At 46.2% G+C, this 27,710-nt stretch overlaps 2 protein-coding genes across 7 annotated transcripts; one reads left to right on the top strand and one right to left on the bottom strand.

The window, feature by feature from the left end:
• The first annotated feature begins 462 nt into the window (after positions 1-462).
• Positions 463-8,066, top strand: LOC125236593 (synaptic vesicle 2-related protein-like). 5 transcript variants are annotated; one of them, XM_048143455.1, is made up of 11 exons: positions 475-1,006; positions 1,548-1,709; positions 1,868-2,030; positions 3,258-4,429; positions 4,548-4,780; positions 4,951-5,102; positions 5,232-5,379; positions 5,789-5,899; positions 6,242-6,408; positions 6,783-6,910; positions 7,370-8,066. In XM_048143455.1, exons 1-11 carry the CDS (start codon positions 886-888, stop codon positions 7,420-7,422), a joined length of 2,610 nt encoding a protein of 869 aa, XP_047999412.1. In that variant the 5' UTR covers positions 475-885; the 3' UTR covers positions 7,423-8,066. The 5 variants fall into 5 exon arrangements, 3 of the variants coding, with proteins under 3 accessions (XP_047999412.1, XP_047999432.1, XP_047999424.1); XM_048143475.1 differs by having other exon boundaries at positions 488-1,006; positions 3,258-3,379; XR_007178218.1 differs by lacking the exons at positions 6,783-6,910; positions 7,370-8,066 and having other exon boundaries at positions 468-1,006; positions 5,793-5,899; positions 6,242-6,383.
• LOC125236569 (protocadherin Fat 1-like) lies at positions 7,645-27,710 on the bottom strand. 2 transcript variants are annotated; one of them, XM_048143423.1, is made up of 38 exons: positions 27,491-27,710; positions 26,026-26,121; positions 25,786-25,860; positions 25,493-25,651; positions 24,609-24,714; positions 24,281-24,425; positions 23,936-24,172; positions 23,569-23,776; positions 23,238-23,370; positions 22,935-23,094; positions 21,253-21,426; positions 20,861-21,054; positions 20,588-20,705; positions 20,280-20,384; positions 19,723-19,892; positions 19,349-19,524; positions 18,930-19,104; positions 18,355-18,556; positions 17,617-17,758; positions 17,035-17,161; positions 16,705-16,769; positions 16,314-16,435; positions 15,929-16,162; positions 15,608-15,733; positions 15,369-15,486; positions 14,983-15,080; positions 14,610-14,742; positions 14,435-14,536; positions 14,144-14,310; positions 13,905-14,003; positions 13,616-13,808; positions 13,132-13,241; positions 12,879-13,036; positions 12,396-12,602; positions 11,785-11,949; positions 11,415-11,526; positions 10,829-10,956; positions 7,645-8,071 (listed from the first exon to the last, which is right to left on the bottom strand). In XM_048143423.1, the coding sequence occupies exons 2-37, from the start codon at positions 26,102-26,104 to the stop codon at positions 10,858-10,860; spliced, it is 5,193 nt and encodes a 1,730-aa protein (XP_047999380.1). In that variant the 5' UTR covers positions 26,105-26,121; positions 27,491-27,710; the 3' UTR covers positions 7,645-8,071; positions 10,829-10,857. The 2 variants fall into 2 exon arrangements, with proteins under 2 accessions (XP_047999380.1, XP_047999388.1); XM_048143431.1 differs by having other exon boundaries at positions 7,645-8,080; positions 10,838-10,956.

Genomic DNA, 27,710 nt, shown 5'->3' with positions numbered 1-27,710 from the left:
GGCACTCTAGTTAATAGTGTAAAACATATAATTTTTTTCGGGTAATTGGAATTGCTCCCCAGTCGAAATTGTTCCGAAATGCACCTTACCTTTATAATTTCAAAGACGATGTAAGAAGAAGGTAAAGGTATAGGAAATGCTAGGACACATTTTTTAACTCCTTTTGTCTAGATTATGACATGTTAGGAGATGAAAGGGCGATATGAACATGTCAACTAACTAGCCGGTCAGGGCAACGGTCAGCCTTCATTTGACTTTTATGTTTTAACTAAGATTGTCCGCAATTTCGACTGCGTGGACCAATGCGTACGTACACCCATGTTAAAGGCTGGCAACGCACCTCCAATACTTCTGGTGTTTCGGGTGTCCATGGGCGGCAGTGATCGCTTACCATCGGGCGACCTGTCTGCTCGTTTGCCTCTTATTGCATAAAAAAAGTTTAATCTGTTCTCGGACATCAAATCATTCCCATGCTAAAATGTCTTCTTACTCGATCTATGTAGTGGTTTTCGCATTTAACAAAACGAATAAGAACGATTTATAAGATTTGAATAGGTATAATGGCTACCAAAACTTCTAATTCATCATTAGCATAGGATTGTGTGTACAGTACAGCCTCGAACATAAGTTTTTACGCTCAGTTTCAGTCGACTAAACACTGCGAACCTTGCATATAATGAACTTTATAATCTGTAGAATAAGACACAAATTGATAAGAACCCCACGGTTTGTAAATTTGTAGCTCTAAGTATGATAGCGCGACCTCATGATCTTAGCATTAAAGATCAGTGCGGCATCTGAGGCTTATCTGCGTGGACTTGTTAAAATACGTTACTTTAATAAATTGAAATTGTAAATCCAATAATAAAAGAGTAACAGAACACAATGGTGGTAAATAAGAGCTATACCTCTAGTAGTGATAGTGGTGGTGATCTAGAAATGAGTGCAAATCATAGTAAAGTGAATGAAGGATCTTATGGGTATGAAGAAGCTTTGGATTTAGCAGGTACTTAAATATATGAGTAGTATCGTATATATTAACACCCAGCTAGAGCGCGTCTCTCTCTCGCCTACATATGTATATGTAACTACGGGCAAGCAGCAATGAAATATCCGAATGACACCCTTTAGATGTCTTAAAAAGTAAATACAGGTGTTAGGTAGTTAGAATTGGCCTGTTAGTTCGCACTTACTAACTAACGATGTAACTTTTCCTTTTGCGATAAGGAAAATCAGAAACTAGTTACGAACGAAATTGCGTGTAGGTCAGGTAAAATCAACCGGTTATGAGTTTTTTATATCATTCTTACTTTTATGGAAATACCTAAATATCATTCAAGAATAATATTTATTTATGTTTTTTTCTAAAACCATCAACGACACGGTTAATCGGCGTGATAAACAATACCTATACTTACGAGTTACGAGTATTATTTCAACTTGTATAGTAATGTAGGTATGGACTTGTAGAACACTTGTTTGAACTTGCACTTGAACACATCTTGACTGTCGGTACGTCAGCACACGAGTCGGACGATGTTCCCCAGGTCACGGCAAGTACAACACCCTGCTGCTGCTGGCGTGCTTCCTGGTGATCACGGCCATGGGCATCGACATCTTCGGGCTGGGGATCATAGTGGCAGCTGCCAGCTGCGACCTGCGGCTCACGCTGCAGCAGGCCGGCGTGCTGTCCTCCATGCCGTTCGCTGGTGAGTTTCGGTAACATACCATGACTTATTAAAGCTACGTATACAAAGTAATGCTGTGTCTTTACGTCTTTTTTTTCATTTACTCTTATTTCCACCTTTCTTTGATGGTTTTATAGAATGTCTAAGCATCACAATTTTTAAATATTTCCTGTTTCCAGGCATCATCGTAATGTCGTACCCGTGGGGCTACTTGTCGGACACGCGAGGCCGCAAGCTGGTGCTGCAGGTGGCCATGGCGGGCAGCTTCGCCAGCGCGGCGCTGAGCAGCCTGGCGCCCAGCTGGCAGCTGCTGGCCGCGCTGCGGTTCCTCAGCTCGGCCCTGTGAGTGCTGGTGGTGGGTACACCTGGAGCTGCCTGTCAGCTGGAGCTGCAGGCGGGCAGCTTCGCCAGCGCGGCGCTGAGCAGCCTGGCGCCCAGCTTCCTCAGCTCGGCCCTGTGAGTGCTGGTGGTGGGTACACCTGGAGCTGCCTGTCAGCTGGAGCTGCAGGCGGGCAGCTTCGCTAGAGCGGCGATGAGCAAATCTGGTGGTGGGTACACCTGGAGCTCCTAAACAAGTATAACCTAGCTAACACCTGGCTGCCTGTCAGCTGGACAATCTTGAGCAAATGGCCCATCGGCGGAAAGTCGCCAGTCTGTCGGTGTTTTACAGGTTGCACTTCGGGGAGTGTGCTCAAGAGCTACACGAGCTTATTCCACCGTCCCCATTCTACCATCGGAAACTTAGACGCACGGCCGGTCTCCATCCTTACTTGGTAGATATTCCACGAATCCGCACGAAGCGCTTTGCTTCTTCTTTTCTTATGCGCACCGCCAAGGAGTGGAATTCCTTGCCGGCGGCTATATTTCCGAGCTCATATAACCCGGCAACCTTCAAATCAAGAGTGAACAGGCATTTTCTGGGCGAGCTCACTCCATCGTAGGCCACTTCTTTGCCTTTGGCTAGTCTGTGGCCAAGAGTAAGCCCATTTATATATAAAAAAAAAATACAATCAAATTCTTATTGAGAAATCTCATGATTTTGCTTTTAGTCCACCGGTGGGCTCAATTTATTACTGTCTGCGTGACCGAGGAACCATGACATGGTTTTTTCTTCAAGTCTTCTTGTAGTTGCAGATATAAACAATACTTATATAATGTAAGTATTAATAAGTAATAAGTTAATAAAACTTGCGCCGTTAAATTGACTAGCTCATCATCATCGTGAATAATGAATCAAGGTTTCTAAGTATATTGAAATAATTACTGGATGGTTTAGGTTTATTGTAACAAATAAGTAAGGTTCGTTAATTCAAAGATACATTAAATTTAAATTAAGGTTATTGTAGTAGAAGTAATCATTATTTCTCCCTACAAAAATGGTCATTTTGGTGACCTTTGAAGTTATCTAATTTAATCTAGCTATCAGGTATATAAATTAATAAACAAAACAGGGTTTTTTGAATAAGTATACCTACTTAACATTGTTTTCAATATGGTGTTCATCCTGCACCACAGTGGAAACTTTTCACACCGCCTAATTATACTCGTAATTATTGAACTGCTGTGCAGGTCAAGCGCAGCTGAATCCGCGACGTACGCTCTCCTCGGCGAGTGTTGCGGCGCGCGCGTGCGGGCGCGGTACATGCTGCTAGTGACCAGCGCGCTCATGCTCACGCCCGCCCTCTACTACAGTAAGACACGCCACTCTCTATACATCACTACTGACATGTCGAGCGCAGTGAGTCCGCGACGTGTCGGCGAGTGTTGCGGCGCGCGCGTGCGGGCGCGGTACATGCTGCTAGTGACCAGCGCGCTCATGCTCACGCCCGCCCTCTACTACAGTAAGACACGCCACTCTCTATACATCACTACTGACATGTCGAGCGCAGTGAGTCCGCGACGTGTCGGCGAGTGTTGCGGCGCGCGCGTGCGGGCGCGGTACATGCTGCTAGTGACCAGCGCGCTCATGCTCACGCCCGCCCTCTACTACAGTAAGACACGCCACTCTCTATACATCACTACTGACATGTCGAGCGCAGTGAGTCCGCGACGTGTCGGCGAGTGTTGCGGCGCGCGCGTGCGGGCGCGGTACATGCTGCTAGTGACCAGCGCGCTCATGCTCACGCCCGCCCTCTACTACAGTAAGACACGCCACTCTCTATACATCACTACTGACATGTCGAGCGCAGTGAGTCCGCGACGTGTCGGCGAGTGTTGCGGCGCGCGCGTGCGGGCACGGTACATGCTGCTAGTGACCAGCGCGCTCATGCTCACGCCCGCCCTCTACTACAGTAAGACACGCCACTCTCTATACATCACTACTGACATGTCGAGCGCAGTGAGTCCGCGACGTGTCGGCGAGTGTTGCGGCGCGCGCGTGCGGGCGCGGTACATGCTGCTAGTGACCAGCGCGCTCATGCTCACGCCCGCCCTCTACTACAGTAAGACACGCCACTCTCTATACATCACTACTGACATGTCGAGCGCAGTGAGTCCGCGACGTGTCGGCGAGTGTTGCGGCGCGCGCGTGCGGGCGCGGTACATGCTGCTAGTGACCAGCGCGCTCATGCTCACGCCCGCCCTCTACTACAGTAAGACACGCCACTCTCTATACATCACTACTGACATGTCGAGCGCAGTGAGTCCGCGACGTGTCGGCGAGTGTTGCGGCGCGCGCGTGCGGGCGCGGTACATGCTGCTAGTGACCAGCGCGCTCATGCTCACGCCCGCCCTCTACTACAGTAAGACACGCCACTCTCTACATACATCACTACTGACATGTCGAGCGCAGTGAGTCCGCGATAAGCATGATAAATATTGGATGCTCCTGGCTACAAGTATTCCTTATTGATTCCACAGTATGTGCATACCTGATAATGAAGCTGGAGTTCTCGTACCGGTTCCTGTGGCTGGAGCTGCGTCCCTGGCGGCTGCTGACGCTGGTGATGGCGCTGCCGCTGGGGCTGGTCGCCGCGGCGCTGTGGAGACTCTGCGAGAGCCCCAAGTTCCTCGTCAACGTGGGCAGGAGTGGGGAGGCGGTGGACGCGCTCGCCAGGATCTATAGAGTCAATGGGGGGAAGGGAGAGTTCCCGGTAAGTGGATAAAATTGGTTGTTGGTTTGTTAAAAATGAATTTTGTTCTTCTTCAGATACTAGGAGGGATCCTAATAGAATATTCAGTGGAAAGTATACTCTAAATAAAAAAACTACTAAAACTTGAACACAGGATCAATATAAAACAAAAAATCTTATGTTTGTTTAAGGTGAAAGAAGTGTACCTGGAAGAAGGGAATAAAGAAGAAGTGGGTGTGTTCTCCCTGCGCTCGCTGTGGACGCAGATCGCGCCGCTCTTCCAGCGCCCACTGCTGGGCAGGACGCTGCTCCTCTTCTACCTGACCTTCGTCGTCTATATCGCGTACGTCGCGCTGTTCTAAACTCTCAACTGACTTGGAGAACATGCTCATGCCGATGTTGCACAACACAACAAATCAAAACTCTTTATACGAAACACATATATCTCAAGATGTTAATTTGTTGTGTCCAGGAACAACAGTTTTGCGATCATCCTACCGACGATCTTCAACGTGTTCTTCACGTCGTACGCGAGCCGCGGCGCCGGCCCCGGCGCCGGCTTCTGCGACCTCTTCGCCCGCACCGGGCAGGACAACTCCACTGTCGTCCAAGATGCCGACGTAAGAACCGCTGTTGTTCCCCAACATGATAACGTGCATGGTATGATGGACCATGGTAACTGTGGGTTGTTAGAAAGACTTTAGAAATGGGGAATAAATTGAGATTGGTCTTAAACATGTGCTGCACACGTTGCATTTTAATGGATACTCTCGTAAAGAGGTACTAAACTATATAAATAGGTATCTCATAGGTAAGCGTGCTCCACCGTGGACCGCATCATCACTTACCATCAGGTGTGATCGTGGTCAAACGTCTACCTATTCATACTTAAAAAAAAAACTATCGTCCATCTCAGGTCAGTAGAATTTCACGAAAATATGGGATTATTACCCATGGCCTTGAATGGTATTCTATCATTAAACGTAGGTACTTGTTCTGTTCTAGTGAAATGTTTTTGAATTGTTTCAGACAGTGTGTAGGAACTCCATAAACGACAACACGATCTGGGCGGGCTGCGCGCACGGCCTCTCGTTCTTCGTGCTCAACGCGCTCATCTCCCAGTGTGCTGGGAAACGGAAGGTCAGCCATATTCACATTGATTGCATTAATTATTGCTCCCGGGCTGCACCGCCATAAAGATATCCTACCAAACTGCGCCAGTTAGAAAATGACGAACAGGCAGAATTTGTTGCTGCCGCAATATAATATAGCCAACGCATTTTGGGCTCTATCAAAAATCGTTGACATTTATTTACAATCACCAACACTGACGTCGGGAAGACAAAAGAAGACAAATTAGAATCTGATTTCTGAAGATATTTTTGATGAACCTTCACCTATTAAGAAATTGATTTTGTGATTTGTCCTCAAAATGCCTTTTCCTCTTTCTGACCTCCTTAAATAGTACCATTTTTTCCACAGTTGCTGACAATCGTTATCCTGGTGATAGCAGCTGCGGCAGCCGCCGGGGTCAACCTGACCGGGGAGCCGCTGTCAGGCTTGGTGCTGTTCTACGTGTTCCTCACTACCGCCATGGTGTTCGGCGTCGTCTCCTCGTACTTCGTGACCCTCTACCCCACGTCCTACAGGTAGGCGTGATCAGCAGCAGCCACCGGAGTCGAGCATTTAAAAACTTTACTTACTTCGAAGAGGAGCTACCAACCGCGCCAGTATCGCGTTTGAGTGGCGACCTCAAGGAGGAAAGCGAGCCCGCAAACACCCCGTGTGCGGAAACATGTAGGCGAAAGCGTTGAGGACGAGCTGCGGGAATTTGGACTGAGCTGGAACGAGGCCAAGGCGTGGAAGGATCTTGTGGAGGCCCTATGCTTACAACAACATACTGACTCACTGCGCTGGCTCAGCAACCCGAAGTGGATCTTGGCCTCCGCCATTCGCTCCCATCCTGTGCGGTCTGACGCCACTCAGTCGCTTGAGATAACCTGTACACATGATTATATTCCAGGGGGATGGTGGCGTGCCTGGGCATGATGGTGGCGCGGCTGAGCGCCTTCAGCGGCACCAACCTCGTCAGCGGCGCCATGACGCAGCACTGCTCCGCTGCTCTATACGGGGCTTCGGGACTCGTTCTCAGTGAGTGCTTATTTATTGACAATATTCAGGGGTGCGCCAAATCTTGGAACTAGTGGCAAAATGCCGGGATAACGCAAGGATGATGATGATGATGATTCAGGGGTGACAACATGTTCGAGACTTGTTATATTCCTTACATAGGGCCAACTTACATTTTTTTTCTTGAGGATCATACCGAATCTACCAAAGTGGCTCGACTGTCGAGATCTATTTTAGACAACATCAAACAAAGCAATAGCCTTTCGCCGATTTAAAAGGGTTTTAATACTTCAAATAAAAGGGTTTTACTGGTTCATGTGCTCTGCCTACCCCTTTATGGGATACAGGCGTGATTGTATGTATGTATGTATATGTTTAATATTTTAAATTAACTTTAAAATTGCATGGCCGATTATTGAAGAATTGTGGTTGGAGAAGTGTATGGAAGATATTTTAATGCAGTGTACCTATTGTTTGCAGCCGGAGCTGTCGCCGCAGCGCTGCTGCCGGGCGACAGTCTGCAAGCGGGGTGAAGCAGCTCGTCATCTTCTACCAGTCACCTTTACCTTTGGTCTATAATCTAGTTCAAAAGTGAAATATCTAAACATGAAATGAAATGAAAATGAAATGAAAATCGTTTATTGAGGCAAAAACATTGACGTTTGGCGCTGGCGCAGTTGATATTTAGTTTCACCTTCACAGAACCGCCAAAACCGGATACGAATAATACTTAAATGTTAATAATAAAACACAAATGAAACTAAAAAATCATATTTATTTACATATTACTCTTAAGTATTAGCTTATTACTATCACAACTTTGTACAAATATACATACATAACATTATAATATTATTTACCTTCATTGCAAACAAATTAGATACATAGTTAATTAAGTAGGTATCAAATGAAAGTGCGCCCATTCGTAAAATGTACAAAAACAAAAAAAACATTTGGTTTTATGAAGAAAAATAAGTTTCGTTAGAACCATTTTAGATCTAAAGACTGGATCTATCGAGAATGATTGCGCGTTCGGCAGTGTGGATGGATGTAACTGCGTAAGTACCATTTTGTCTTTCCAGAATAAAATATATAATTATAGCTCTTCAACAGAGAAGGGTCCTTACGCACTTGTAGCTTAAGAATCATTTTTTGAAGGATTACTATTGAACATTTTCCTAACAATTCCACCGGACCACCACGCTTTATTGTGCTCATTTATTTCTGACATATTTATTTATTTATTTGAAAACATATTTCAATGACATTACAGATAATCCAATGCGTCATGAAATTAAATTAAAAAAAAAAATGCGTCATGAAATTAGTAAATAAGAACAGTAAAAAAAAAAAAAAACATTACAAAGAAAAAAGTATTATGACTAAACAATTGATTTGGGCGATGACGGAACAGCGTGGCTCCGTTGCGTCGTTAGCCCCGGTGTAGGATTCGGCAGGTTGCCCCGGAACCGCCGAAAAACTACACCTTTCGGCCAGAAGTCTGCGCTCGCGATGGTGTCCTGCAGCGGCCGCGGCACGCGCACTACGAACGAGCTGAAGTGCACATAGTGACGCGACTGTAGCTGGTGCACCCTCAGCGTGTAGCCAGTCTTCCGGCGAACGTACTCCACCACCTCGTCAGCCACGGCGGAGTAATGAAGACGGGACACGTAGAGCGCCTTACTCGGAGTTGCAACTCGTAGACCAGAATTAACCGGCTCTGCGGTGCCACACAGAGTTTTACGAGGTGCCCTGCGCGTCTTCTTCTTCCGTTCCACCAGTGTGAATCCCTCCTTATCTACTTTAGCGCGGGAGGAAATTTCTTCCAGTGGTTCTTCACACCCCTTATTAGGTGCATTGACCCGGCTGGCTGCGACGAGCTGACCGGCTGCAACGCCAGCATAATCACGCTGACGTGGTTTCGAGGTCACAGGGGGCAGCCGCGCGCGCAGGGGGGGCGCGCGCGGAGCGGCGGCACGTGCTGAACTTTTCAGCGTGTCAGCATCGCGCATACTGACCGACTTAGCACTAGTGTCAGTCCGAATATCATTATTAATAATATTTGAAACCGCCGACCGAATTGGAGCATTACGCAAAGTAGAGACTTCATTGCGTAATTCGGCTATTGTGATTAGGCTGGCTTCAAACTTAACTTTAACTTCCGCTAGACTTGATTTAAGGGCCACGATTTCCTTAACCAAGCAGCGAATATCAACACGATCCGGATCACATGATTCACATGACGGCAGGATGGTATCCGTCGCTACAAACTCCGGAATCCGGTCTTCATACTCCTTCAGGATCTTCTTAATGTCTTGAAGGGTCTTCTCCCCGGTTTCATCACCTCTCCGGTGAGGTACATATGTGCCGACGATCCCCAGGGACTGGCACAGCACTTGCTTCGCTTGGCAGATGTCCTCGATGGTAAAACTCGACGCACGAGAACTTATCTGCATAGCAGCAGCCGCATCCATCTTTCCTTCCAGCAACAGCTTGTTCTTCAGTTGTAGAAAGGCGAGGAATTCATTCACGATGGGTTGACTCGACTTGGAGTGATCCATCGCGTCAAATCGTTAGCGCGGCTACAAGCCGCGCTAATTCGCAATTTATTTTAATTACTCGTCAACGCGTCTACGTCGCTGCGCGCATTGAACACGACACTGTAGTAGCAAACCTCCGATCATGTTGGAAATAGACAGGAAAAAAAAAAAACTTTTGCCACTTTGGCTGTATTCATAGGTGTGTTGCTGACTGTACGAACGTGTTATGCTATTTCGGTCAGTGTCAGAAACAACAGTATAATATTTAAAGTAGGTATGGCTAATCCCGCTCCCCGCTGAAAGTGCCGCCCACCCGCTTTCGGTTCTACCTCAAAGTTAGGTACCGCCTGTCACAAACGCGACTAGTCGATCTGTCATATCTCACTCATACAAGCATGGTGCGCATTTACCAACTGTATGGATTTTTTTTTATTTTTTTCCTGTCTATCTCCAACATGATCGGAGGTTTGCTACAGTTCTTCACTGTATGGATATTAGGAACACGCCTCTTTCATATATTTCATCGCCATAGTCCGAGAAGTGATAAAACGTACTAACCTAATGCACCTTATTAGGGTAATTCCGAAAGTCATCTAATTACGAAAGTCGCATAAAAATCGCCATTATTTCCATCATATCTACATTTCCCTTTCGGAATTATCCGAGCATTTCTATCATTCGGAATTACCCTAATGCACCTTACGAACGTTTCCGGAAAAATACGAAGGAAAACCTTTTCGCACTACATCTGTATCATCTTTAAACTTGAAAAAAATAAATAAAGATACCTAACGGTGGCCTAGCGGTAAGAGCGTGCGACTTTCAATACGGAGGTCTCGGGTTCAAACCCCGGCTCGTACCGATGAGTTTTTCGGAATTATAATATACATATTTATGATGTGAAAGTTATAACACAAAGATTATACTGTAATAAATATTACATATATTATGTATACTAAATATACAATTGAATTTAAGTCGATGTAATACCTTATGAGATTTTTCCGCAATTTCATATAAACGCAAAACATTGCTATTCACATATTTCAGGCGCTAACGAAATCGCGTACTAACCGCGATAACCAAAAATTTTAATGTGTGAAAAATAATGTATAAGGCCACTTTTTAAAAGGAATAAACAACTTATTCACGGGCATGTAACAGGTACATTCTTGTGATAGTTAAATTATATCTTGAAGTCAGTGATATGAGCGGGTACAGCCGTGGTCCGGCTGGGGAGTACTACTCCCCAGCCGGACCCCTTTTAAATGTATATTTCTGGCAAACTACTGAGGTACATGCAATTTCCGACGAGGTACAAGGGGTATGTCAGAGGTACATTCCACCATGGTAATCTGAGCACAATAAAGCGTGGTGGTCCGGCTGCAGAGTATCACGCCAATTCCACTAGGTGAGCTGGTGACGGCGTCAGTTCCTCCGGAACTGGCGCTCGGCGAAGTCCTGGCTGAAGGGGCTGGAGTAGAAGCCGAAGTTGTTGCTGTGGGTGGGCAGGTCCCGGTGCACACCCTGGAAACACAGCTCACTACAATCTACTACTTAAATACTTTCGTACCTACATACATATGTCGCATCATCATAACTTAATACACAACCTTAGGTTAGTATTCCTACTTACTTAATCCAAAAATAGGCTATGACAAAATAATTAGCGTCGTCGCCTCACCGCTCTCACCACCCACCCCTCTCAGGGCGCCAGGCCGCTCTATTTTTAATACCGTGGTTTGCAATAAAGATTATTCTATTCTATTCTATCACATGAGTTAACTCTAAGTCAGTTTTCACATTATCCGATCCGATATCGGATGTCGAAAGGATTTCAATGGTAAAAATCCAAGATAGCGCCTGTAATATATGGGATATCGGTGCTACATTCGATATCGGATCAGATAATGTGAAAACGCACTTACGCAGCGCACTTAGGAAAATGGTCTTTGTCCGAGCTCCGATTTTCTGCAGTGACTTACCGCCGGATCACTGAAGCCTTGCTGCGAGCTGGCGTCCGCGGGCGGGAGGAAGTCGCTGCGGAACTGCGGCAGGTCCTCGATGCCGATCAGGTCCGAGTCGCCCGACGCGTCACTGAAACACGACAACTATTTCAATGTGGTGTCAAATTTTGGGATCTTGAAGTTCTCGTTGCAAATGGGGTTGGCGCTCTAGATGGCATACCTAATACTTGTTGGTGCCTAGCCCAGTCTAGTCTAGCTTCTGGTATGCTAATAGACCCCTGATCTTCGTCTCGTTTTAGATCGGGTTGGCGCCCTCCGTGGCGTACTTATTGGTGCCTGCTTCGGGTCTATCCTAGCCTGTGGCATGGTAATGGATCCATGATCGTACCTGATAGCGTCAAAGTCTGGGGCCTTGAAGGTCTCGTTCCAGATGGGATTGGCGCCCTCCGTGGCGTACTTGTTGGTGCCGGGCGCCGCGAGCCCGGCGCGGTTCAGGCCCGAGTCCACGGAGCCGTACTTCGTCATCGACAGCGCCTCCAGGCGACGGTTTAGTCTAAAAAATATTCAAATTACGTTCATTCGAAATTATTGCCGACGATAAGTCTCTCCACTGATTACTGGATCGTGAAACACTCAAGGGGCTGAATTATTTTTCTCAAAAAGTTTGTCCATCTTACAGGTTAGCTTGATAGATAGAATGAGTTCACATTTGTTTTTTAGGCAAATGAGGAGGCACTCTGACATTGTATCCCGCCAGGTGGCGCCTGTGCAAGTGCATAGGCAAGTCACTGTCATTCATATGTGAGAGAGAGAAAAAATATCATCTTTTCGCTTTCACGTATGAAATTCTTTATCTGTGCAATGGACTAATAGGGTGGCGCCATTTGTCATAACCTTTGTGTGCCTCCTCATTGGTTGATATATTATATTGTACTAACAACCTATAGATAGTATAGATAGATACTGATCATTCTAAACTGTAATTCTATGGGCACTTACGTCCTGGTCCTGATGATGAAGGTGATCAGCAGCAGCAGGCAGAGGAAGCCGAGCACGGCGGAGAGCGCGGCGAGCACGTAGATGGTGAGGAGGCTGGCGTCCGCGCCCGCGTCGGGGCTCAGCTCCGTCACGAAGTCCAGCAGCTGCAGCTGGCGCGTGCGCAGCGCGATCTGCACCGTGAACAGCAGCTGCGTGTCCGCGCGGATGCTGAAATATGGATGGCATTCATTCGTGTCTTACAGTTATCGACATTGTATGAACTGGCTACAGGATCCAAGACTTACAGTCAAGACTCGGTGGCGAATGATAAGGCTTTATCGCACCAAATTATACGGAAGAGCAATAGAGAGAGCGTCAGCGATTGTACTTTTGGCTGACATTATAGGCTGGTGTAAATCTCACGGATCAGAGCCGCTGTTGTTTGTGCTCACGAGCTGGTGGATTATGGCGTTACGTCATGTGGGCAGAGAAGGTTAGGCTCACAGCTCGATCTCCTCGGCGGGCACGGGGATGTCGCCGCGGATGAGGTGCGCGCGCACGTCGGTCTGGTCGGCGAGCGCCACGCCGCTGTCGTCTGTGTTCGGCGTCACCTGGTCGATGTTGCACGTCATCTCGAACGCCGTCGAGAACGTCTCCGCAATCTGAAAACGTGACGTTTGAAGTAAGTACAACATTTCACCTAAGGTATTGCCTCCTCCGATTTGTATGACTCATGGAGACAGGTAAGCATACTTACGAAGTCTCTGTTGGCTTCAATCTCTTCGACCGTGTTGACGAATATGAAGGAGACGCGGTTCCGGGACGAGATCAGGTACACCTTCACCTCCGCCCTGTCGGTCTCTCCAGCTGCACAATAAAGAAGATGTCAAAATACTGGCAATGTTGGAGTTCTTGATGTACAAAATAGTTGTTGCTAAATTAATGTGATTAGTGGCTAAAGCTGGTTTTCGGTGACATCCTTTGAAAAAGAGGACGAAATAATAAATGTCTCCTCAAAAAAAAAAACAGACTATTAGTTTCATCTATTAGTTTCTGCCGACAATCTGCTGGTGCAACTAGAACGTCTGTTGGAAAATGCTGAAGTATCTCGCTGGAGTCCGTAACCATAAGTTCAAACTCAATCAATACTCTATCAAGTGATGCACGTAGGCGACGAGCTGGATTTGCTGGTGTAGCTGGAAGCTGTCTGCAGCAGCAGCTGGAGAGTGCTGGAGCCTCACCGGGGTCCGCGGCCACGACGTCGAACTCGAACATGCCGTGCATGTTGGCGGTGGGCTGGATCTGCAGCGTCAGCACGCCGGTCTGCGGGTGCAGCTGGAAGGCGTGCTGGCGCACCGTCTCCAGGCTGCTGTCCACCTGCATGCTGTCTGAGTCGATCTCGTAAGTCAGGAGAGCATTCTCGGAGTGGGTAGCCTGGGAAACCAATTCAATCGTAAGTACTTTGAAATATTTAAAAATACCACGTCAAGAACCAGCAATAATAATATGTATTTAATTTCTAACACTTGCCTGCACGGTCAGCAGCTCTCTGCCGATGGTGTCCAGGGTTGAGATGCCGGCGGTGTAGAGACTCCTTACGAAGGTCGGCCGAGGATTCGATTCTCGGACCTGAAATAAATATGCGTGACATTCTTTATACTCTCTAGAAATTTTAGGAATTGTAGTTTTTAAGTTGTCATTTTCAGTGCCCTTACCGGGTTCATACTTTCATAGCTGTTCATTATTGAAAATCGACGGTGACCACTTACCAGAACGGTGACGGTGAGCAGCGAGCCCTGGGTGGGGGTGGCGGTGGGCGAGTTGGTGGCGGCCACCACCAGCTGGTGCGACGAGGCCACTTCTCGGTCCAGCGCTCGCACGACCCTCAGCGCGTTGGTCGACGCTTCCAGCTCGAAGTGACCTTCACTGTTGCCATCTGGAATGTTACAATAATTTATATCTCCAGAACCGTGGCTCCGGGAGGAAATGACACCACAAACCCCCCAAACATTTTTTTGAGTCATGTGCCAAACACCCGGTATAATGGTCAAACAACTTACCAACAATTCTGTAGTAGATGGAGTAGCAGGCGTCCACCTCGCAACGGTAGTTCTTCAAGTCCTCAGCCAGCGGAAGTTGCTGTGCTTCATTCACTTGTTGCTCTGTAAATAAAACTTTGACATGACATCCAAATTTCTAAGAATAGTTGTCTGTATTTAGCTGCTTAGTGCTTACCCATGAATGCTACAGTGAAGGCGTCGTTAGCGAAGGTGGGGTCTGCCAGCGAGGGCACGAACACCACGGTGAGGAGGGTGTCGGTGGAGCGCGGGCCGGGCTCCGTGCCGCGGTCCGTGGCTCTGATCGTCACCTGCGTATAACGAACAATCAGTTCAAGGACTTCAATCGTGTGAAGTTCAGAAATATCGTGGTGCAAAGTAAATTAATGTTCTACTTGTTTAAGTAGATGAGGATGGGATTTGATGATGAAGAAAGAAATTGCAGAAGAGATAGAAGACACCTCGAATCCTTTGTATCCTGGTAGCAGGAGTATTCTGTAGCTCACCAGAGTCAAAGGTTGTTGGTTTCGTGCTATATGTTTAGGACTTACTTGGAACTCCCTGACATCTTCATCGAAGGTGCGCGCCAGCCTCAGCTCGCCTCTGTTGTCTCCGAGATTATCGATCTCGAAATATTGTATGGCATCAGCTGGGACAAAAGCAAGTTAATCCGATAGATTTAAGATAAACCTCTAAATCAGCTTTAGACACAATGTCATTTGTGGTTTAGATGGATGTCAAACTTTAAGAGGAAAACGGCAGGAGTAAACTAATTTTCAAGAAACAGTGTAGGTTCAGTGGACAGACAGCATGTCTTTTGAAATGACTTGCTTTACAGTCTTCAGAATAAGTTTAGAAATGACTTGCTTTACAGTCTTCAGAATAAGTTTAGAAAGCTTCCTTTTATGGAATGTCGTTAGTGAAAGGATTCCCTCACCGTTGCCGACGACGGAGAAGTCCACCTCGCCGGCGTGCAGGCCGTCCTCGTCGGTCGCGTGCAGGCTCTCCAGGAACGCGTCCGCCACCGTCACCAGCGGACCGTTCGCTGACCGCTCCTGAAATGTTTATTAAACAAATAATTTCTTTCTAAATCCTCAGGGATATTAAATATCCGTACGCCAAGTCTAAGAAACATCCTCAGCGGTTATACTGAGGATGCTTCGAATTTTTGATTACCTTTGAAAGCCGCACAGTAGTCCCTGTGAGCGGGAACACGAACTCGGGCGCATGGAAGTTGTAGGGCGCGATGGACACCTGGTACCACTCGAAGGAGTCCAGCATCGGGTCGCCGTGGTCGTACGCCTACAAATATTATTTAGTGTTATTGTGGAATAATGATATGAATCTTATATTAGGATGAAGAAAATGTGTACGCTTTCGTATCGAATAAAGATAAAGACTAAGATGGCATCTGTGGAGCTCCCACTATACTCCCCTAAGGATGACGAGGATTGGTAGCGTGATTTCGTAGCGACAATAAGTTCGTGAAGAACTCACCCGAATACGTATCTCATAGGTGCCCCAGTAGCCCCTCAAGTCCATGGCGGTCTCCAGCTCGCCCCGGAACTCCCAGAGCTCCTCGTTGGGCACGGTGACGATGGTGAAGAGGTCCGGGACGGAGACGTCGCGGTCGAGCGCGCGGTGGCCGACCACCTCGTACGCCACGCGCGAGTTGTCCGTGAACGGCTGGTCGCGGTCGTGCGCGTGGATGTCGGGGGACAGCCGCACGCCCTGGGGGGTTCAAGGGTCGGTTAAGCAGGAGAGGGTATTTGTTAGATGAAAAGGTGTAAATGATAAAATCTTCTAGAATTAATTGAAGTATATGTTGAAAACCCTGAATCCTCATAGCACAGAAAAACCGTTCAAGTTTTAAGTTTTTAACCTGAGTGAGTCCCTCGGAGACGGGCCAGCTCCTCAGGTCGGGCGAGGGCAGCTCGGGCGCGTTGTCGTTCACGTCCAGCAGGATCACCAGCACCTCGATGGCCACGGTGTTGCTGGCGCCCTCTGGAAACATCTCCACATCATCTTATATCTGTGGGGTCCTTTCGGATACACTTGATACCTACCATTGGGATATTTTGTGTTGTATGCACTATGACCTTAAGATTTTTCGGCTGCTCGACAGCTTTGTCGACCATCTCCATGGGTTGATGGAAAATGATACTCGTGAGTTAACATCAGCTCATTGGACAAATTTAACTACTCTTGTTTCATTTCGAATGAAATATCTACTCGTAATAACAAATTATAGGATGTTTCCGATGACAGATTACCTCCTTCAGAATAAAGGTTGTCTATCAGATTGATGAAAATCCTGTGTGTGGGCTCCTCACCGTCCCTGAAAACAAAAAAGTTGACATTAACTTGTTTGGGGGCTCATTGATGTATTTGTTCTATTGTTTTATCTTCCGCTCTTTCCTGCAAAAAAGTTCCTGTGTTCTATGCTCAGCAGTGGGCTGTTAAGGGCTGAAATGATTTATCGCCATTAAAATGTCGGGTTCACCATATTGTAACCAGTGTTCGAAGAAACCGCAGTTTCAAGTGCTGCTGCTGAAGTATGACTAAATTTTTTGCTATAATTATAAAAACCAGTGTACGAGTACCTGTCCAAGACAGCGTCGGTAGTGAAGTCGATGTACACGCGGCCGGTGTCCTGCTCCACGGCGAAGAACCTCCGCAGGTCCGGGTCGATCACGTAGTTGATCTGGTACCGGACCGTGTGGTACATCGCTGCAGACAATAACAATATTTGAGCATGACATGTGGCTCTTCTTAATTTTTAAAATTTCCTGTGTCTTAGGGTGCCGTTCCACCATAGATGCGCTACATGGATGTGTTTGATATTCACCAATCATGTTCATTGTTCCACAAAGCATAGCGCTAGTGAGAACGGGTTCGACTAAGCTGATTGGTGGATGTCAGACGCATCCATAGCAACGTATAGCGTAGCGTAGCACATCTTTGGTGGTAAGGCACCCTTATTATAATTGTCGTATCACGTCTGGTGGGTAAGGAAAAAGTTAAAGAAAGAATTACACGTGAATGTTTCACCGACAACAGCGCAGCTTTTCAATATATGACGATGACTTCAAATTGACTTGTCATAAACGTAATTTTCCGATTTTACTCACTCACGAGTTTATAAGCGTAATTATATATTGTTAGAAGAGCGCAGAAGATCTCACCCTCTCGGTCCTGGTCCGTGGCCACCAGCTGCACCACCTCGCTGCCCTCGGCGGCGTCCTCGTAGATCTCCACCTCGACCTGGAACTGCGTGTAGTCGGGCCGCGGCTCCTTGTTGTTGGTGTCCGTGATGTAGATCGAGATCTAAAACGGATTCAATATTATTGATTGACAAATAAATTAAAATGAAATTGAATGACGTTTTTTACGTACAAGACGACTCGCGGTCGCCAGCCTTCCTAGTATTTGCACTGATATAAACGCGGGCGCTCGCCGTGCCCGATCAGTATCGACCAAGTAACAGACCCGAAAGCAGCGCGTGTTTTTCGCACAAAAAAATTGGAAAAGGGTATTTTGATGCCTTAAAGATGTCCACCTGTAGTGTGAAATGGTGTGGAAAGGTAACAAGAAGCTCAAATTTAAAAACAGACGGCATTACATTCCACAAATAAGTCATATTTATAATTTATTCAGAGCCGGCATAGGTCAACTTACATTGGCCACTTACGCGTCAGTAGAGGGACAGTCATACTTCTGTCCCTTTTCATCTGGCGCAACTGCCCGCCGTCCTTGAAACGGCCAATCACAGCGCGCTTAACATATTCCCCGCCCGCTCCTCGCACCCCAAACACTGGTGACTCGTATCTCGAACAAAATATACAAGATTGCTACTCTATAGGAGGTTCTCTGTGGTTCTCCAATAAACAGTCAGTCCGACAGTTGTTATGATCGAGTCTTACTTCTCCGGGCGTCTCCCAGTAGGTGGGGTCGTCGGGGCAGTCCGCCGGGTCCTCCTCGAAGCAGCGGTCGCTGGCGGTGACGGTGTAGTACAGGTGCTCGCGCGGCGGGATGTCGGCGTCGATGGCGTGGTTCAGCCCGACTGTCAGCTGGCCTGTGCGGAAGTCTATGTGCATCAGGTCTTCCGGAGTGTCACGGATCGGTCTGAAACATTTAAGAGATTGTCAATTTGTCATGCGTTCGTGTTCTAGCAGTAACATTAGTGAGTGAGATTGAAGGTTGGAGTCATTTTAAAACTTGCACAAAACAGTTTTTCAATATCCAACAGTTCTCCTTTGCTGATGGTTACCTTTATATGCTCAAAGATGTGAGCGAGTTGAATAGTATTTTGGAATCGAGTAGAGGCACCTTTCTGGAATAGTGGCCTAGCAATATCTAAAGATCAGAGAGACACTCTAGGCAATATAAGTCTAGTGATTAGTATTTGTATGTATGAACTGCCTGTGTTAGGGTAGGAGCTTGATAAAACTCGGATTTGAAGCATTTCAGAAGAGGTCCTTTTAGAAACAGCACTCACTGGATAAAGTATCGCACTTGGTTGTAGAGCGGGCCGTCGATGTCGGTGGCGAGCACGGAGCCCACGACGACGCCGCTGGTGGCGTTCTCGCGCACCAGGAACCGCTGCTCCAGCGTGCCCGCCGACCAGATCGGCCAGTTGTCGTTCATGTCGATGATTATTATGGTGAACGTCACTGGGAAAAGAGGTCAATTATTAAGGTTTCTTGAGGGATAACGAGGCTGAGATCTGAGATCACTCGACCCCCGTCTCAGGAAGCAGATATATTCAAATGTGTCATTGTACTCATTCTTACCTGAATCCACCCAGATGATCCTGCTCTCGCACCCGCACGGTGATATACAGTACCTCTACTCCTCGGCAGGTGACGTTGTCTCCCTGCACCTTCGTGTGTGTGACGTGTTACTGTAGGTACTCACTCTCATCCGAGTCGTCCCCGATGACTGTATTCTCGTCCACAACCCGCACAGTGAGGTACAGCACCTCGAACTCCTCGAAGTCGATGGTGACGCCGTCCCGGATCTCCTTGACGAGGAGGTGCCCGTTCGCTGACCCAGTGTTGCCCTCGTTGTGCACTGTGATCATCTCCACGCAGCTGTCAAATATATTAATGGCACGGGTGGGTATCATTTACAATGGCAAATTAGTTGACAACTACCAAATTACATAGGTATCACGAAAACCATTGGGTATTCTGATTCTGCTGACATGCAAATTTATAGGTACTTTCAATTGTTAACCTTCGAGTGCGGAATCTTAAAAAGGATCATCTCTACAAAATGTGTCTGATTACTTGTGGAACTCGACGGCAGGCGTCTCCCGGCCCTGCTTGGTGGCGTAGGAGGTGTCCCAGTCGATGTGGAAGCGCAGGTAGGCCGTGGTGTCGGGGTCCGTGGCCGTGATGCTCGTCGTGATCACGTAGCCTTCCGGCACGTTCTCCTCCACCTGGGGACTGCCGCGGGGCTGGGAATACAATTATCATTAGCGGCAACCTGAACTACTAAGAAACTGGTGCAACAACGCAATATCTTATTAGGTACTTCATTTTTTATAGAACCAGGCTCTCACAAAAGATCCGTAGCCTGTCTCAGAATAATGAAGACCATCGTTGCACCTATGCAATGTAACTAAACTAATATCTCTCGTTCCGTTGTGGGATCGTACCTACTTAGTTTAAGAAGACCGAACTCAATGGAGAGCTTTGGTGCGCAAAATAACGACCACATGCATACATGTGGTCGCGACCCTCAGCCCTGAGGAACCGAGGAAGAAGTAAGTAAAGTTTAAAGTCCTCGGATAACTGTAATAGCTCTGCGTGTCTGGTGCTCAAAGCGTACAGGAATGACTCACCAGCCGCAGGCTCGGCGGCGTGTTGTTGATGTCCAGCACGTTGATGGTCAGCGTGTTGGTCTCCGTGTGGTAGGGGCCCTCGCCGAGAGTATCCACAGCTCGTATCTGTAACATCATGTTTCACATTTAACATTTTTCCTACATGGTTTTCATATGGAATGACTTCAGAGAATAAGTTGTCTCTTCCTCTAGGTACCATAACATGAGATATTTCGTAGGTGCAGGGTACTAATAGCAGCAAATTGATCATCGTAGTACCGCATGTCTTTGAAATAAATAAGAATAGTCGTTTAACAATTGTGTGGTACCTGAATGAAGAACTCGTTCTGGCGGTGGTAGTCGAAGGCTTCGTCCACGGACACGACGATGTCGCCCGTCGTCTCGTCGATGCGCAGGAACTCTGCAGCGTTTCCCATCAGGGAGTGCCTGAAAAGGAAAGTCATTGTTTTCAAATGCTAATATAGAAAATACCGGTCGACAGTTTAACAGGAATTTTTGTCCTTAGGGCAGTACAGCTGCCTCGACCTCTAACCCCCATTCTTGACAAAGTGGTATAGCTAACGGCACAGTGCCGTACTCACTCGACCCTGTCCCCTATGTCCCGGTCGTTAGCCCTGACGGTGGCCACGTGGAAGCCGGCGCCGACCGTCTCCTCGAAGCTCACGCTGTGGGCCTCCGCCTCGAAGATGGGCTCCTCGTCGTTCCAGTTGATCAGGTCGATGTAGACCGTGGCGATGCCCTGCATCGACGTGTTCATCCTGTCCGTTGCGACGACCTATAACAAAGAACAAATTGTTAGTTCAAAACACCCAGGGGTGTTTGATATTTTAGTTTAGCGCCTTAACTGTTTCTGTTCCAAAAGTTGGCGCAAAAAAGGATGGCGTGGTCGGTGGTGCCCATGATGAAGGTCTGCTGCTGGCAGCCACCTCGGGCGCCACGTGGGACGTGAACACTGTAGCCTGGGTCCACTCACTTGGATCTCAATGTGCTGGAACTCCGGCACCTCGTAGTCCAGCATGGCGTGGTTCACGGTGCCCATGATGAAGGTCTGCTGCTGGTAGCCCACCTCGGGCGCCACGTAGAAGGCTGCGGCCACGTTCTCGGGGCGCACGCTCACCAGCCGCACGTCGTATTGGGCGTTTTCACCCTAACAAACAAAGTTATGTTTATAAGTGACATCTACGACCGTGTAAAAACTCACAGTTTGGGATACCATTCGAGTTGATTACGAGTAAACATAAACATAAAACATAATTTTTATTGAAAACAAGTATTGCATATTTACATTACATCCAACAAATACTTAAAATTATCGATGATTTACATTTGCCCGAACTAGGGAAACCCTGTGTTTCAGGCGAGAGGTACGGCAAAACAAGGTTCAAACTTAATTTAATTCAATTTTAATGTTCACTTACAAAATGTATTTATTTATCATTTATTCATTTCACTACTTAAGTTATTTATATAATATAACTATTTACATTATTATTTGCTTTAGCAGATCAATACCATTGTTATACATAATATATTAATAATCTTATTTATCTCAATGTGTGTTTAGACCTACCTATTACCTATCTATATATTCATTTTATAACTAATAGTAGATTCTCTGTGTCTTCGTACGTCATATTTTGGAGGGCTTTTCGGAGAGTTTCCTTACACTTCGTGTAGCTAAGTGAGTATAAATCTAAAATTGCATTAAGCTTGTTATATAAAAAAGGACCTAGAGCGATGAAAAATCTCATAGAAAAGACATATTTCCTATGAATGTTTTGTTGACAAACAATATCTTTGCGCCTCTTGTTAGTATGTTCAGTGTTGTACGGGGTTGCGGCGTGCTGTTTTAATACAATGTTCAAAATAAACAATTGTCTAACAGTAAGGACCCCAAAGGACTTGTAAAGAAGGTTAGATGGGAAGAGGAATGGGCGGAAAGTAGCTACCTTTAGAACGGCTCTCTGGGCTCTTTCTAGGTTGAGAAGAGTAGTTTTAGCTAGTCCGCCCCAAGAGGAAATACAGTATGTGATCACCGACTGACATATCGCATAATAAACTTGTTTGATTAGTTGAGTTGACGCGACTGTTCGTAGTTTTTTGAAAACATATATCAGCTTGCGCACTCTACTGCACAATTTTTCGACGTGGTCTTTGAAAGAGAGAGTTTCATCGATTATAATACCCAAATATTTAGTGTTTTTTGTAATAGCTATTACAGGACACGTGCATCGGTTGATTTCAAGGCTTGTACAGTTGTAATGGGCGTATAGTTTGTAATTATTTGTGTCGAGGTTATTTTTGCGCATGTTCGTACATAATGTATAGGTAATTTCTACCATATTATCCTTGTGCGTCTTGAGTTGCCGACAGAAACCCCTTTATTCATAAACATGTACGTTTATGAATAAAACGGGTTAGTATTTATTTTGTACGTAAGCACCTCAGAACGAAGGTAAGTGAATGGAATACTGAAGCATTAAAACTTATGGTCCAATTTTTTAGACTGCTGCGGGCCTGTTGCACAAAGCGGAATGCGGAATCGAGATTGACCGGCAACTGGACCTAAAACGTATTCAAAGTGTCTGTTTGAAGAAGGTGGTAACCGAGATTCTAAACAATAACAGTAGTTCTCAGGAGTCAACAATTAATTACCAGGTCCCGGTCATGGAAGCCGAACAGCTGGTCGCCGAAGTTGAGCGTGAGCGGCGTCTCCTCGGGGATGCTGAGCCGGTACTCCTCCTGCAGCGGCTCCGGGAACTGGTCGTTGATGTCGTTCACGATTATCACCACGTTCGCTTCCGTTGCGAAGGTCCTGCACAATTATTGGTTAACGTTTCTGGTTATTACGACAGGAAAATGAAAATGACAGCACCTGCAACGTTTGTGTAACCTTTTCGTTAAATCCTTCAAGTAGCGAACTACTTAGATACTGAGAATAATACCGACAAAGCTTACCTGTTGTCATACTTGTAAGCGACCAGCGTGAGGCGGAACACCTCGCGCTGCAGCGCGTCGCGGTCGATGGGCGCCACGTGCAGGACGCCGCCGTCGCGCCCGCCCTCCAGCGTCGTTATCGAGAAGAAGTCGTCTGCAAGACAAGCGTTGTCTAAGAGTAAGCGATTGCAGAAGAAGAATTGGTATTGGTCAGTTTACTTATTGGCCGTATCTTAGGGCAATGTACAAATGAAACAAAAGCAGTGGCGGTAATTATAATTGACGTCATTACTTGACTCCCTCCCTGTCTCCTCGTCGAACACCCCCAAGCGAGGCTAGCACGCATACTTGCCTCCCTCCTCGGTGATGATGTCGTAGTGGATGGGCTTGTTGATGGCGATGTCGCCGTCGATAGCGCGCACGGGGAACTGCTGCGCCGTCTTCTCGTCGAACTGCTGCACGGCGAACACCACCACCCAGCGCGGAGGCCTGTGCTCCACGTTCTGCACTTGCACCATGATCGACGCTTCCGACGCAGGGCCTATGTTTGGCACGGAATCCTGGAATTCAACACCTACTCTTTCAAAAAAAGTTCTTTAGCGACAAGACCACCTGGAACCTAGCCGACAATTGTCGTCTGACATTTTTGGGTCTGATTTTTCGGTTTTTGGTTTAAAATAGGTATCCTCACAATAAGTTAGTGGACTGATGAAACTGACCAAAGCTTTAACTGAGAAAATATGCAGCGCATTGGCCTCGAAGTCGAGCGGCTGTTTGATGCCGATGGTCATGGTCATGGTGAACCAGTCGCTGCTGTCCACGTGGCCCTGGATGTGGAAGATGTCCTCGTCGCCGCGGTCGCTGACGATCTCGAACGCCATCACGCTGGTGCTGATCTGGCCGTCGGGGTCGTGCACGTTGTACACGCACTCCGTCAGCCGCGCCTCGCCGAGTTCCTGTGAACGGAAAGCTTAACTTAAGTGCACTGTTCAGATTTTCACGATAAATTCCTATTTCTGATTATAATATAATGATGTCAAGATGCTAGAGAGACGAAGACTCACATCGACTTGGCAAGCGTCGAAGGCCTCAATCCTCGGCGGCTTGTTGTCGATGTTGACGATGGTGAGCGACACGCTGGCCACCAGGTTCTCGCCTTCCACGGAGATCTCGAACAAGTAGTAGATATGGCCTTCCTCGAAATCTTGGCTGAAACATTTTTTCCAAAAGGTATTACTTATAGCAGCTCATCATTGTTTCAAGGAGTTTTGCTATGGCTTATTTGACAGGAGCCTTAGTTACCTATATACTTTCGAAAATTTTCACAACAGACTTCCCACAAACCTAGAGTGATAAATAAGTCAAGATTAATTGAAAATGTTTCATGATTACCTCTGTGTGACGTAGATGTACCACTCTCCAGCATCGTTCTGTCGTATGACGGCCCCGAGCTGCGCGTTGCGACCCGAGGAGAAGTGCATCACCGGCGCCGCAGTGCCTGCACAGTGATAAGCACTATATTGCAATCAAATTATAATCATATACCTACAGTGCGTAAACGTAATAAGGGCGATAAATGAAACCAGGCATATGATTCAATATTGTTATCATTAATTAAGAGGTGTTTTTGTGTTACTCTTAATTTTCAAACCATAATTAATTTTTGAAAAATTTCCCAGCAGCAATGTACTGTAAACGTGGTTGCGATGACAATCAATGACAACTGTCAACGAGCGTTTAACGCGAGTGTGTTTGCATTACGTTGCGGGTCGAATTAATTTGTATGGATAAAAAAATATTTCAATTTTAAGTAAAAGTTATCTAATTCCATTTTTTATGTCCTATACTCACCACCGTTAAGAGGTTCGCCCGTCTTAGGTTTACTCCCTGTATATTTTAGAAGAGTAAAAAAAAAACCCCGTCATATCAAGCACAGATCCTGTATGAAGTAACCACATGTTCTTCAAAACCCGTCGTATTCTTCTAAAAGCTGTATATGCAACATGGTCCATGACCCCCATTCACGATATGATGTAGGGGATAAATACAGTGCAGTTGGACCATTCTCACCTAGGTCATTCAGTTTGGCGATGGGTATATCCTAGTCTGTTAATATGACAGGGATGCTGGAGGTAGCTCCCTGTACAGTCAGTGCAGCTGGACCATTCTCACCTAAATAGTTCAAATTTGACGATGAGGATGTCCTCATCCGGTAATATGACCTGGATGACGGAGGTATCTGAGGGTAGAGCCAGTACAACCGGAGCAGTTCTCACCTTGATAGTTGAGTTTGGCGATGGGGATATCTCCGTCGACGTCCTCGTCCATGAAGATGAGCTGGACGCCCGAGGTGGCGGACTGCGGGTAGTACTGGTCCATGCACAGGTCCAGGCGCTCCGGGGCGGGCAGCAGCGGCCGCGTCGCCCAGTTCAGACCTGGGGGGTCACATTCATCTTAGCTTTTATACGCTTTTAGGTGGTGTGGAACAAACAAATAAATGAAAGCACATTATATGGACATGGTGAAAGTTTGAACACATTTTTATTAGGGAATAAAACGAATCGCTTACCATCAAAGTTGAACGTTGGCCAGTCGCTGGGCCGTTCCGGCCGCGGAATCGCTTGCATGTACGAGCAATCATGGCCTGTAACAAATGGGCAAAATCGTGACATCTTTATACGGATTTAATCGCAATCAATAACAGCTGATTTCTCCCCTAGAAGAATTTATAATAAGACCACATTCATTAATAAACTAACCTAGATGTTAAATATTAATATTATTTTATTCGATGTTATTAAGGCCTCACCAGCAGTGGCAGCATCTTGTGCAGTGATGAGCGGAGCTGCAGCGAGCAGGACCGCGGCAGTCAACAGGTTAACCGCCATCTTGCATCTTCTTTTTGCTGGAACAGAACACACACTGGTGAAGCAAGCTCAAGTAGGGCGATGTTTCAAATTATCCGAAATTCTGCGTACTTACGACTTCCTAAAAACTGATTTCTTCATTCTAAATTTTACCTAGCCATCAAATTGTTAACTTTTTGTAGTGCAATATAATATTTATTTGACACATTTTGACACCACATGATTTATTAATTATCGTTTTCAAATATTTTATATACTAATAGTATTAAGGTATCTGTATCTACTTTTACTTATGTGATAACAAATATGACCGCGCGGGTATTCCCTTCTCCGCCAATGTAATATCCACCTAATCCACCCAAGGAACCAAATCAGTCAATTTGTCGAAATTTCCACATCGTCAAAAAATGTTGATATTTAACATCTGGGGGCCGATTTTTGAGTCTCACAGCGTTCGAATTCAGAAAATTGTCACTGAAAATAATAGGCAATTCACCGTTTTCAACCGGTATTTTAGTGACAGTGAGACTTAAAAATCGGCCCCCTGATCATAAATTAGTTCGTTAAATTAAAATAGATAGCAGATGCAAGCACATGTAATGCACTACTGCTCGCCCTTAGAGTTGGCCAAGATTCTGGTCACTGATTCAAACTTTCACGATTTTTACACATATTTAAAATTGCAAACGGGACTTAATCGCGTATTTACTATGTTAACATAGTGTTTAAAACATAGTAAATACGCGATTAAGTCCCGTTTGCAATTTTAAATAAGATTCTGGTCTTTCAAAGCTCGCATACTTCGTCATCGTCCTTGCGTTATCCCGACATTCGCTTCGGCTCATGGATGCCTGGGGTCCGCTGCGACAACTAATCCCAAGATTTGGCGTAGGTCATATGGCAGTCGCTTTCACTAGGGTTCGCATAAGTACTTTCGAGTATTTCTAGTTAATTCAATAACCCCAAAATTAAAATTTTGAAAAAACCCCCGACCGCGACATAGTATAGACCGATTTTCATGAAACATGGCTAAGAACACTCCCCACTAACTCAGCTTTCAGACAAAAAAAACTAAATCTAAATCGGTTCGTCCCTTCGGGAGCTACGATGCCACAGACAGACACACACAGACAGACAGACAGACAGACAAACACACAGACAGACACGTCAAACTTATTAACACCCCTTCGTTTTTGCGTCGGGGGTTAAAAATTGGGTGTCAGGGAGTTCGGGGCCCGCCGTATGGATGGGTAATAGGTACTTGAGTAAATGGGTAGTCCAGTGAGGATGGCGCCCTTTGAATGCAACCTCCCGCTGTGGATGGCTATAGGTCACTTTTTCTCAGGTTTAGGTAAGTACCAACATTAACATAAAAAGTATGTACAGTACGAGTTGCAGTGGACCTACCTTTTATCCTCAGCTAAACAGTAATTTTATTAATTTCACTATTGTCACCTGACACAACAAAATTTACTCTTTCTGTTTCTATTCTATACTTAGCCAAACTTTCTGTTTAATAATAAATCACTAAACGAATAAACTGTTAATATCAGACCGTTTACAAAATATAACAATAAAACTCTTTAAAATAATACAACAACGTTGTGAAACAGGAAACACTGTGTAA

The sequence above is a fragment of the Leguminivora glycinivorella genome, chromosome 2 (genome assembly GCF_023078275.1).
Source record: "Leguminivora glycinivorella isolate SPB_JAAS2020 chromosome 2, LegGlyc_1.1, whole genome shotgun sequence".
In the NCBI taxonomy this organism is placed as follows: domain Eukaryota; kingdom Metazoa; phylum Arthropoda; class Insecta; order Lepidoptera; family Tortricidae; genus Leguminivora; species Leguminivora glycinivorella.
The sequence above is the reverse complement of the archived record's forward strand: the minus strand, read 5'-3'. Positions and strand labels throughout refer to the sequence as shown.

Coding starts and splice junctions, on each gene's coding strand:
- LOC125236593 (XM_048143455.1), top strand. CDS start 886: ATGGTGGTAAATAAGAGCTATACCTCTAGTAGTGATAGTGGTGGTGAT. Junction 4,781..4,950: donor GGGGGAAGGGAGAGTTCCCG/GTAAGTGGATAA, acceptor TGTTTGTTTAAG/GTGAAAGAAGTGTACCTGGA. Junction 5,380..5,788: donor CTGTCGTCCAAGATGCCGAC/GTAAGAACCGCT, acceptor GAATTGTTTCAG/ACAGTGTGTAGGAACTCCAT.
- LOC125236569 (XM_048143423.1), bottom strand. CDS start 26,104: ATGGCGGTTAACCTGTTGACTGCCGCGGTCCTGCTCGCTGCAGCTCCG. Junction 25,861..26,025: donor ACAAGATGCTGCCACTGCTG/GTGAGGCCTTAA, acceptor CATTTGTTACAG/GCCATGATTGCTCGTACATG. Junction 14,537..14,609: donor CTTCACTGTAGCATTCATGG/GTAAGCACTAAG, acceptor TTTTATTTACAG/AGCAACAAGTGAATGAAGCA.